The sequence below is a fragment of the Desmodus rotundus genome, chromosome 12, assembly GCF_022682495.2.
Source record: "Desmodus rotundus isolate HL8 chromosome 12, HLdesRot8A.1, whole genome shotgun sequence".
Classification (NCBI taxonomy): domain Eukaryota; kingdom Metazoa; phylum Chordata; class Mammalia; order Chiroptera; family Phyllostomidae; genus Desmodus; species Desmodus rotundus.
Window position 1 is genome coordinate 14674958 of NC_071398.1, and position 11814 is coordinate 14686771.

The window sequence follows — 11814 nt, forward strand, 5'->3', positions numbered from 1 at the left end:
TCAGGGGGAGACGGGTGTGGGCATTCCAGGTAGAGGAGGCTAACCAAGGTCTGTAATCAGATGAGTTTTCCAGGCCAGTATGGTAACTGGACAGGAAGGATCTGATGCCTCTGGATGGCCTTGGATTCCACACTAAGGAGTTTGGAGTTTATTTAGGCCAAAGGTGAGAGACCTCTAGAAGATTTGGGGTATATGTCACCCTCACTGTCTGGGACAGTATTAAAGAGCATATGTAAGATTTGGGATGGAGTAAGGGCAATAACTACAGGTCCCTTATTACTAGGCCCACTGAGGCACAGAGCTCCCACTTTACTTTTGATTTGTTTATATTGGCAGGGAATGGGAGGCTGAGGGAAGGTGAGAGAAGGTTGGAAAAGGGGCAGGGGAGGGAAGGCCATCCGCATTTTATGATCTCAGTGGAAAAGGCTGCTATGAGTGGATTCTGCTGCCAGGAGAACCACGGAGATGGGCCCCATGAGTCACTGCTCAGTCCTGCAACCTCAGCCCACAGAGCCTGCTGTGGTCAGCAGCCCAGGCTGACTCCAGGCCCAGCCCCCAGTATTCCCCACTAGGTCTCGGTCTGTTCCCATTTCTATCTGTATCTTTGCCATCCTGGGGCTGTGCATCCTGTAGCCCTCTGCCTCTTCTGTGTCCCTTTCAGACAGAGCCTCTGAGTCTGTCTCTGTTTGTGACTCTGGTTGACATCTGGCTCATGGATGGAGAGCCTCAGGAGGGCAGGGGTAATGTGACCAGTCTCAGGCCTCCCCTAAGCATTTATTATCGCTGAAAGTACAGAAGTGGACAACACGTAGTCTCTATGTGCATGCAGCTTACAAGGCACATTCTGTGTGGAGCGAATTAACCAGGGCCTGGCCCTAATCTGTTTGCCTGTGCCCAGGGCTGCTGGGGTTAGCTATGGCCTGTGGCTTGAGGTCTCTTTATTTGTCTCTGGCATTGCAGGGGTATGTGTGCCTGCCAGCAGGTCTCCCCCAGCTCTTAGCCCTCCTTGGGGGTCTGGCTGGTGGGTGGAAATGGGCAGACAGTGGGCAGCAGAAGGGGTGGGAGGGAGCAGGAGGCAGTGACTCAGTGGGCGGCCCTGGGATAGCTGGGGAAGGAGCCAAAGTTGATCCTGATGCTCACTGACGCTAAAGGAGAGTGGGATGAGCAGGCCCACTGAGGCGATGGGGATGGAGCAGGACAACTCCAAGGTTCCTCTCTTGCAGCCAGATCAGCTCATAAAGAAGTCTTCTCGGTAGCTGAGAGCCTGGACTCTGGGTGCTGGGAGGAGGGAGGGCTGCTGTTGTTCCTGCTATGCTTGCTTCTGATGCTCAGGTTCCCTCCTCTGGCAGCCTCCTTGGGCTCATGAAGAAAGTCCCTGCTTTGCTTTAGAGTCGGGAAAGGCATTATACCCGGGAATCAAGGGCCTGAGCATGCTGTGGGGCATATAGCCCACCTTCTAACAATCTTCCCACAAATTTCGGGGAGTGTTAGGGAGTTGCCTCAAAGGGACCTCATACCTCAGAACTGGGAGGGATCTCCCATGTCAGCTCTCCAAGTGACTTTCACCAGTTGAGGACACGCTGGCTGGGGGTGAAGTGAGGGGCAGTGCTGGCAGCAAGTGGACATTTGACATACAGGGTCTTCCCTAGTCCTCATGACAATCCCAAGAGAAAGAAATGGCTTTTTTTTTTTTTTTTTTTTAAACAGGTGAGTAAGGTGAAGCTCAAAGAGAACTGAGTTGCCGGAGCTCACCCAGCAGGTAAGTGGAGATGCAGGCCTGGGCTAGCATCTTTCTGGCTCCAGGATCAGACCTCATTTCTAGCCTCCTTGGCCAGACTTTGTGGGGAAGGGGGTGTTGGCTGGGGAAGGGGTGTTTGTGAAAGAAATGCCAGGAATATAAGGGAGTGGAGGATCTGGGCCTGGTGAATTGGTGGATTCTGACAGGCCTGGGTTGCTCCCACCCCAGAGGATTCCCAACCCCCTCCCTCTCTCCAGCCGGATAGCAGCCCCTCTTCCCATCAGGGGATCAAACAACTTGTTTCTTGGTGACTGGGCCTCGAGCCTGGGGCCTGGAAGGAAGATGGGGCTGCAGTGGAGGACCCCCTCCCTCCCACCGTCCATGAAGATAACCTCTACTGGTTCCCAGCAGCCCCAAGCAGCTGGCCTGGGCTTAGAGAGTGTGGACTTAGGGACTCTGGACCCACACTTTCCTTCTCCTGGCCGAGAGAAATGAGTGCGCCTTGTTTTGCTTAGGGAGGCTGAGACAGGACCACCCCTTACCGTGCGCATTCAAGAACAGAAGCATTGCCCCCCTCCCCGACCCCCGCCAAGCCCTTCCCTCCCTCCACCCCCAGGAGGACCCACATTGCGCACTACACCGCTTTTTAGGGAGTGGGAACGGTGGAACGGCCGTTGGCCGTTGCTCCTACCAGACTGAGAAGCTGAGTCAAAGTCAGCGGGGCCCTGGGATGCGGGTGGCGCCGAGCCATCCTGGCCCGCGGGGGAAGAAGAGTTGGCGGGCAGCGGGCATCTGCCGTCGGGCCTAGCGCGGTGGGCTGTGGCTCTGTCCTCCGGCCCCCAGGGGGCGGCGCGGCGCCGTGACCTCGGACGCTCTGCGTTCCCTCCCCCGCGGCCAGGAGGCGGCGCCCGCGGACGCCGGCGGCGCGTTATTACGCGCCGTCGAAGCTCCGCTGCGGTACGTTGGAGGGCTCCGGTTGCGCAGGCTCCTAGTCTTCCCTGATCCCCGTGTAGTGCCTTGGGGGTGTGAGTGCGGCGGGCAGACGGGCGAGGGGGGAGGCACGCGTGTCCCCGGGAGAAGCCAGGGTCCCATTGGGCCGGCGAGTGGGAGCACGAGGCAGCGCCCCCAGCATAGAACTGCAAAGCCGCGAGAGCGCGCTTCCGAGGGTGGGAGCCACGTGAGCGTGGACCGGCAGGGCCTGGACAGAAGGGAGACTCCTGCCCTTCTCCCTTTTCCTCAGGCCTGAACTGAAGCAACGTCTGCGTCCTCTGTGCCCCGGCACCAAAACTGGCATCTCCGGCAGCCTAGTGCCTTCTGCTTTATCTGCTGAGTGCTTCCCGACCGTTTTCAACCCTTCTCCTGGGTTAGCTGAGGCCTCAGCTCACACGGAAGCCCCAGCCCCTTTTCCGCTTTCCGTGAGCAGGCCCCCCACCATTAAGGAGTGGGTGATGGACGGGCCCCTGGAGAATGGGGATGAGTCTCCAGACTCCCAGGGCCACGCCACCGACTGGAGGTTTGCCGTGTGCAGTTTCAAGGATGCCTGGGATGAGGAGGAACCTGTTCCCCAGATGCAGGTTAAGAACCCCAATTCTCCAAGACCACCAGCAGGGGAAGCCCAAGGTGAAGGGCTACAGGGCAGCGCCATGCCTGGGGAGCTTCAATCAACCCCAGGACGGATGTCTGTGGATGGGTCAGGGGATAGCCAGAGGGGCACCTTAGGAGGTTCCTCAGGCAAGTCAGAGGCAGCAGTTCCCTCTGAAGTGGAGAGCCTCCTATGCCCAATGTCCTCCCACCTCAGCCTGGCACAGGGCAAGAGTGCCAGCCAAGGGGGAAGCTTGGCAGGAGACCCAGATCCAGGTAGAGTAATGCCAGCTAGCTTGGAAACTGGGGGGTTGGACAGCGACTCTGTGGACCTTGGAGGCCCTTTATCTGAAACATCACCACAGCTGCTGGAGGCAGGTAAGGGAGACTGGGCAGAGATGGCTTGGAAGGGAGTGGGAATGCGTGGAGGGGGTGCCAGGACTTGGGGAGGGCTCCCATCCTACTTAGGCTGAAATCCAGGTCCAAGGAAGGGATCTCTGAGTAGGGGGCCGTTTCCCTTTCTAAGACCCCAGCGGATCCACACTTCCTAAGCCTGCTGACTATCTCCTGGCCCAAGACCTCGCCTGGGAGCTGCTGGCCAGTGGCATGGCTGCCCTGCCAGGTAGCGGGGGGACTAGAGGTGGTGGAGGTAGGGTGACCAATTGGGCAGATGTTCACTGCCCTCTCCCCTCAGGGACTCGGGATGTAGAAGGCCGGGCGGTGCTGCTTCTGTGTGCTGATAGCCACACCTGGCTTCATCCCAAGTGCAGCAGCCACGAACTCATCCGCCTCCTGCTCTACTTGCGAAGCATCCCCAGGTTTGGCAGAGGTTGGGGGATAGAGCCCACGCCATGAGATGGTGGGGCCTGGGAACTAGATACTGAACAAAGCTTGTTTCTTTAGCCTTGAAGTTCAAGCTCTGGGGCTGACTGTGCTAGTGGACGCCCAAATTTGTCCTCCAAGCTCTTCCCTCTTCTGGGGGCTCAGCCAACTGCAAGTAAGTACAGGATTGTAGCTCCCCACCTCCGACCATAGGGTTGGGGGCAGGGCTGAGCTCAGATGCCTTTCAGGAAGCAGCCCCAGGGTGTGTACGCCAGGTGCTGCTGGTGGGGAAAATGCCAGAGGAGGTGCCTTCAGGGCTGCAGGTACTGAGCCACGCTGGCTAGGGGTGGCGGTGGGGTACTGCCTCGCCAGGCCTGGGTCACAACAACTTTTCTTCCTGCAGCTAAAGCAGTTGTCCTCTCATCAGAGCCTGCTGACCCACATCTCCACTTCATCGCTACCTGCTTCACTGGGAGGAGGCCTGCCTTACTGCCATCAGGCCTGGCTGGACTTCCGCATGGTCAGTGCACCGGGTAGGGCGTAGGGTGGGTATGCCGGCACCCCAGCCAGCAGAGGAGCCTCTCCTGGGCTGGCTGCGGCAGCCTGGAACCCAGAATGCCTGGGACCTGCACTGTGCGCCGGTCTGTCATGCCTGCTCCTACTCACAGCGGCTGGAAGCCCTACTGCAGAGCTGCCAGGTGGTTTGTACCCTGCTTCAGGGGGCCATTGAGAGCATGAAGGCCATTCCCCAGCCCATGGAGACTGGGGTGAGTGTCCCCTCCTGACTCCTCCCCAGATGCTCCCTGTCTCCTTCTTTTCCTCCCGTGCTCACCTCTACTGCGTGTTGCCTTTAATCAGGAAGTTGGTCAGCTGCTACAGCAGGCACGGGTGCTGATGCAGCACGTGCTAGGCTCACCACATCTAGCATGGCTACAATGCCAGGGGAGCTTGGAGCTGGCGTGGCTGAAGCAGGAGGTCCCAGAGGTGACCCAGAGCCCAGACTACAGGTAGGTACAAGCCCAGCTTCCACCAACTCACCATATCTCATGCCAATGGCTCAGCTGGCTGGCTCTGAACCAGCCAGGATTGTGGTCCCAGGATAGGGTGGAGTGGAGCAAGGCAACTGGCATGGACCTTTAGATCATGTATCCTACCCTAGGCCAGCAGTGGACAAGGTCGATGAGCTGTATGGCTGCGTGGACAGGCTGCTGCACCAATTGACCCTGCAGAGTAACCGTCGAGTACAGGCACTGGAGTTGGTCCAGACACTGAAGGCCCGGGAGGGTGGCCTGCACCAGGTGGGAACCATCCACCCAGATGGGCCCCACCCCTGATCTCAAGCATGACCACCCAACCCACAGCAGCTGTCCTTTCCCTGTTTGTGCCCCTCCAGATTGAAGTGTGGCTACAGCAGGTGGGCTGGCCAGCACTGGAGGAGCCAAGGGAGCCCTCACTGGACGCACTGCTCCAGGCTCAAGGCCCTTTTCAGGAGCTGGACCAGGTTGCCCAGGTGAGTTTGGCCACTTCTTCATTCTGTAGGTTTTGGGGCACTTTGCCAGGGACTAGGAATGCAGGATGGGTGAAAGCAAGTCTATCCGTTGCTCTCTTGGGATTTACAGTCCAGCAGAGAAGTAATTAAAGGTTCAAAATCATATATTTGTGTTTGCAAACTGAGGCGAAAAGAGATCTGGAGAGAAGTAATGCGGGTGGTTCTACCTGAGTGTATAATAAACACCTGACCCAGAAGGGGTGTTGGGCAGGCTTTTCTGAAGTAGTGACTTTTGAGCTGAGATCTGAAGGATAGGTCGGGATCAACCAGGCAGAAGAGGATTGGAGGTATGAGATGTTGCGGGCTGAGTGAACAATCAGCACATGCAAGGGTCCTGTGTCAGGAGGGAGCATGACTTGCCCGCGGAGCCGTAGGAAAGTCAGTGAGGTTGAAATGTAGAGAGGAACGGGGAGGAAGAGAAGGGTGAGATGAGGTTAAACAAGGCTGGAAAAGTGGTCGGTGGCCAGATCTCTGGGCCCTGTAATGCTGTACAGTTTAAGCAGGAAAGTCACATTCAGATCTGTGTTCTAGGAACATTTCCACCCTGGTTTCTGGGTAGATGATAATTTGGAGAATGGATGTGGGGAGTCCATTGAAGAGGCAATTGCTGCCCTGGCCAATGTGGCTCGGTTGGGTATCGTCCCATAAACCAGAAGGTCGCAGGTTTGATTTCTGGTCAGGGCACATGCCTAGGCAGTGGATTTGGTCCCCTGTCAGGGCATGTACAAAAGGCAGCCGATCCAAGTTTCTCTCTCACTTCGATGTTTTTTCCCCTCTCTTCCTCCCTTCTGCATGTTGGGTGAGGATTAAAAAAAAGAAAGAAAGAAAGCACTTGCAATGTTTCAGGTAGGAGCTGGTTGCTCTGGCCAGGATGAAAGCGGAGGAGTTGGATCTGAGAAGTTGATGGGGTTTGATGTTGGGCGTGTGTGAGAGGGTAAGAGGGACAGGGAGGTTGTAGGAATGAATGGGTTTTGCTCCCTGAGAGGTACCAGGAGACAAGAACCTTGTGGGGGAAGTGCATTCATGAATCCAGTCTTGGGTGCGCTTCGGAGATGACTGGGGCAACAAGAGGAAGACCCATCAGGATTGGGCCTGTCACTCCATGGAGGGATGTGGCTGTAGAAGGTCACTTGGTGGATGTGGATCTGTGGGTGCCATTTGAAGTGTGGTCACACAAGATCGCCTGGGGAGGTAGGGTGGGCAGTCTTCAGGAGCCTCCGTGTTCAGTGGCTTGGGTAAAGGTCTGGGAGGAGGAGGAGGAACTACCAGAGAAGGACAAGGAGAGTCAGGAAAGCGGGTGGGGCTGGGAGCCAGGAGAGAGATGGTTGGATGTTGCCGAGCTGTGGAGTCGGACGAGTCTGGAAACTTGCAGGGAGGTGGGCAGCAGTGGGACTGGAGTGGGCGGATGAGCGGAAGTGATGGTGGTAGTGAGGACAGCCAATTCCTCCAGAAAGATTTGGCTGTGGGGAGGGGCAGAGAGAGAGAGAAATGTGTATGTGTTGTGGGGGGCGGGGAGGATCTTTAATTACAGGACAGACCTGATGATAATGTGTAGATGTCAGTGGAGGAGACCTGGGCTTGGGGGCGACACCTTCAGACCCGGCCACTGAGCCCAGTCCCTGTTTCCAGGAGCAGGTCAGGCAAGGAGAGAAGTTTCTGCAGCCACTGGCTGGCTGGGAGGCAGTTGAACTGGGCCCCCTTGGGGCCCAATTTCTGGCCCTGCAAGACCAGCTGACTGAATTCTCTAGGGCTCTGGCCCAGCGGCGGCAGCGACTGGCAGATGCTGAGAGGCTGTCGTGTTTCTTCAAGCAGGTGTGTGACGGGTCCTGTCCCTGCCTCCAGGTGGTCAGTAGGGCTAGAGGGGTAGCTGTCCAGCTCCTCCACAGCCTGAGCTCTTCCTGGTCATTCTGCTTGTTCTCACTCCTTATCTTCGTCTGACCCCAAATTCAACCACTGGGGATGTGGCCTGGGGCCAGCACCCTGTGGGGATGGAGCGTGGGGAGAAGGCTTGGCAGTCCTGGTGCGCTTCCCCTTCAGTGCTCATGTGGCCTTGATGTTGCAGGCCTCGACGTGGGCTAAGGAGGGGCAGAGAGTGCTGGCAGAGTTGGAGCAGGAGCGCCCGGGGGTTGTGCTGCAACGGCTGCAGCTGCATTGGACCAAGCACCCGGACTTACCTCCTGCCCACTTCCGAAAGATGTGGGCTCTGGCCACAGGGCTGGGCTCCGAAAACATCCGCCAGGAGTGCCGCTGGGCCTGGGCACAGTGCCAGGACACCTGGCTGGCCCTGGACCAGAAGCTAGAGGCTGCACTGAAGCCGCCACCAACAGGCAGCACAGCGAGCCTCTGTGCCAGCCGGGTCCCAGCTGTGCCTGCCACCCCTCCTCTGAGAAAGGCATACAGCCTTGATCGGAATCTGGGGCAGAGTCTCAGAGAGTCTGTCCACCACTGCCACCACGCGGCCATTGTGGCTGCCTGCCACAGACCAGAGATGGGATGTGGTGCCCAGCCTGGGTCACCCCCCATTATGCCTCTGCCAGGCAGCTCTGACCCCAGGAGTCCCAACAGGTACAGTCATTGGGCAGGGCAGGGCAGGGAGGGCAGCGGCAGGGCAGATGTCTAGGGTCCTGACTCCACCTACCTGGTAGGCTCCAGCTGGTGCTGGCAGAGATGGTGGCTACAGAGCGGGAGTATGTCCGTGCCCTTGACTATACCATAGAGAACTACTTTCCCGAGCTGGATCGCTCTGATGTGCCCCAGGGCCTCCGTGGCCAGCGTGCCCACCTCTTTGGCAACTTGGAGAAGCTGCGTGACTTCCACTGCCATTTCTTCTTGCGTGAGCTGGAAGCCTGCACGCGGCACCCTCCCCGGGTAGCCTATGCCTTCCTGCGCCATGTAAGTCCCCTGGGCCACACGGCCCCGCTGATTCTGCCACACTCAGCAAAGCTGTTGGGCACATGCTTGGTGCTAGGCCTTGTGCTGGGGACAGCTATGAATGGGACCAACAGGGCCCTGCCCCTCGGGATGCTCATAGTTAGGGAGAGGAGACATAAAAGTGAAAAGGGTAATTGTAGACTATATAATAGTTGGGGCTGGGAGGAAATAATCAGGATAGGTAGATGATCATGAGTTACCAGTGGTGCAGGGGTTCCCCCTTTACAGAGGGCAGTTAGGTCTTGCAGAAGCTGAGGATTGAGCCGAGGCCAGAGGGAGGAGCTGGCATCAGAGGTCCCATCAGAGGAAAGAGCAAGTGCAAAGCCTGTGGCAGGAAAGAGGCCCAGTGGTCAAGGAAGAGACAGGTGAAGGTGCAGTGAGAAGAGGAGTAGTCCATGGTGAGGCGAGACCAGAGAGTGTTCTCAGAGCTGTGGGAGGAACAGAGCTGGACACAGGACTTCTTCCCCAGAGGGCCTGTGGGGGAGCCCCCCCGCCCCCTCATTCAAAGCTGGCAGATTGGATCTGCAGGGGGAGGCCTTCCAGGGAGCTGCCTGTTGGCATTCTGGCCCTCTCAAGCTGAGAGTGGTCTGGCCCCCTTGCACCCGGGACTGAACTACGTGTCTTTGCAGAGGGTGCAGTTTGGGATGTATGCGCTGTACAGCAAAAATAAACCTCGTTCCGACGCCCTGATGACCAGCTATGGTCACTTCTTCAAGGTAGGTGAGCCTGAGTCTGTAGGGGGAAGGGGAATGGCAGGAGTACCCTAAGCTGCCTGATGGTCTCTTGCCCCCCTGGCAGGACAAGCAGCGAGCACTGGGAGACCACCTGGACTTGGCCTCCTACCTCCTAAAGCCCGTCCAGCGCATGAGCAAATATGCACTGCTGCTCCAGGAGCTGGCACGGGCTTGCGGGGGGCCCACGCAGGAGCTGAGTGCCCTGAAGGCTGCCCAGAGCCTGGTGCACTTCCAGCTGCGACATGGCAATGACCTGCTTGCCATGGATGCCATCCAGGGCTGTGACGTGAGTCATACCAGGTCGCGGTGGGCACATTCAGTGGGTGTCAAGGGAGCGGGTCAGAAAGGGCTGGGCACCCACTGGGCCCCAACTTGGCAGGTTAACCTCAAGGAACAGGGGCAGCTGGTGCGACAAGATGAGTTCACAGTGCGCACTGGGCGCCGCAAGTCGCTGCGCCGCGTTTTCCTCTTTGAGGAGCTGCTGCTCTTCAGCAAGCCTCGCCGAGGACCCACGGGCATCGGCACGTTTGCCTACAAGCGCTCCTTCAAGGTAGCCCCCCCAACATTCCGCCCCGTGCCACCCTGCTTCCCAGTGCCTCACCCCATTCCTCTGCTGGTCACACAGATGGCCGACCTCGGCCTGACTGAGTGCTGTGGGGATAGCAACCTGCGCTTCGAGATCTGGTTCCGCCGTCGCAAGGCCAGGGACACCTTTGTGCTGCAAGCTGCCAGCTTGGCCACCAAGCAAGCTTGGACAGCTGACATCTCCCACCTGCTCTGGAAGCAGGCCCTCCACAACAAGGGTAGGTCCCTGTCCCTACTTCACCCCAGAGATCTTCTGTTGTCCCACAGGGGCTCAGGGAGGGCCCAGGGACTTGGAAATGCTCAGGAAGTGGGAAGGAGGTCCAGCAGCGGCAGCCAGTGCAGCGTAAAGAACCTCTAAGTCAGCAGTCCCGCTGTTGCTGCCTCTGGCCGTGGACACCAGAGGCCTCGTCTCTACAAGGGGGGTTCTACCTGCACACAGGGTTGTTGGGAAGAGAGCCTGGCACCACAGAGGCTCAGTGCACAGGGTGGTTTGTCTGCTGGGCATGGGCATTGAGGAAAGACTGAAGGGGGAGACACAGATGGATGCTGAGGGCCAGGCTGATGTCTTCTTCACCCAGAGGTGCGCATGGCTGAGATGGTGTCCATGGGTGTGGGGAACAAAGCCTTCCGGGACATCGCCCCTAACGAGGAAGCTATCAACGACCGCACCATCAACTACGTTTTAAAGTGCCGAGGTAGCCTTACGGGGCGGGGGTGAGGAGAGCTGTGTGGGAGGCAACGTGGACCTCTGTCAGCCCTGGTCTTCACTTTCCTCAGGACCTGGGCCCAGGTGGGCTCTCACCAGTCCCACTCTGACCCTCTCTTATGCAGAAGTTCGTTCTCGGGCCTCCATTGCCGTGGCCCCTTTCGACTATGACAGCCCCTACCTGGGGACCTCGCACTCCCTTCCTGCAGACCCTGCCTCCTGCTCTGTACTGGGGTCCCTGAATTTGCACCTGTACAGAGACCCAGCTCTTCAGGGCCTCCGCTGGCCCCTGTATTCCACTAGCTTCCCAGAGGAACCAGCGCTGGAGACTGAAGTGGAGCTGGGCAGCCAGCCGTCCTTGAGTAGGTCTGGGCTAAGCCAGGGGCAGGAGGGCATGACCTGGGGTCTGGGCCGCCCCTGCTCACAGCTCACCCATTCTCCCTTCCTAGCTCCTGAGGACTCAGAGGTCTCGTCCCAGTGCCCGTCAGCTAGTGGCTCCAGTGGCTCTGACAGCAGCTATGTGTCAGGGCAGGCCCTGGGCAAGGTCCTTGAGGACTTGTCCTATGTGAGTCCCATTTCACTTCATATCCTGCAGCGCCTCCCCAGCCCAGTCTGGGCCTAAGGCCCAAAGGTGGAAGTGGGGGTGGGTGAGCCAGAGCCATTCCTCAGAGACCCCACCTGGACCCTGAGCTGAGGAAATAGGCATTCACATCTAGCTTGGTACCACAGGTCTGAGCCCAGGAGTGAAGGTGAGCAGTGGATCCAGCAGCCTGTAGCTCCAAGGAACATAACCTTTCTGGATCTACTATGACCAGGGCTTGGCAGCACTGGCGCCACTTCCAGCACGCATGCTTGGCCCTGTTGAGTACCCTCTCGGAGGTCTATGCCCATTGGACACACAGGCAGGGACCTTTCCGGGGGAGTCTGCTGCAGAGCCTGAATGAGCACCCTGATCCTGGGCTTCTGGCCCCGTGTCCCCTTCTTCTGTCGCCTCTCCAGCTCCCACCCCAGTTGTGGGTTAGGATTAGGCTAGAGCAGAAGGGGGGTGTTTACATGCTCTAGGCTGCTGGAGCACCAGGTAGCTCCAGGCAGTGACTGGGCTGCCCCACTCAGGAGGAGCACAGGCGAGTTCCCAGCAGCTGCTTCCCAAGCCCTGGTCTCAAAGCCA

The 11814-nt window shown here is 58.3% G+C and overlaps 1 protein-coding gene across 1 annotated transcript; it reads left to right on the forward strand.

The window, feature by feature from the left end:
- The first annotated feature begins 3186 nt into the window (after positions 1 to 3186).
- On the forward strand, positions 3187 to 11268 carry PLEKHG4 (pleckstrin homology and RhoGEF domain containing G4). The gene is made up of 20 exons (XM_071219938.1): positions 3187 to 3697; positions 3846 to 3941; positions 4014 to 4137; positions 4223 to 4316; positions 4390 to 4464; positions 4545 to 4661; positions 4810 to 4908; positions 5000 to 5148; positions 5301 to 5439; positions 5535 to 5651; positions 7320 to 7502; positions 7753 to 8255; positions 8336 to 8582; positions 9251 to 9337; positions 9420 to 9641; positions 9735 to 9905; positions 9981 to 10158; positions 10519 to 10635; positions 10772 to 11008; positions 11096 to 11268. Exons 1-20 carry the CDS (start codon positions 3187 to 3189, stop codon positions 11266 to 11268), a joined length of 3639 nt encoding a protein of 1212 aa, XP_071076039.1.
- Positions 11269 to 11814: the final 546 nt, after the last annotated feature.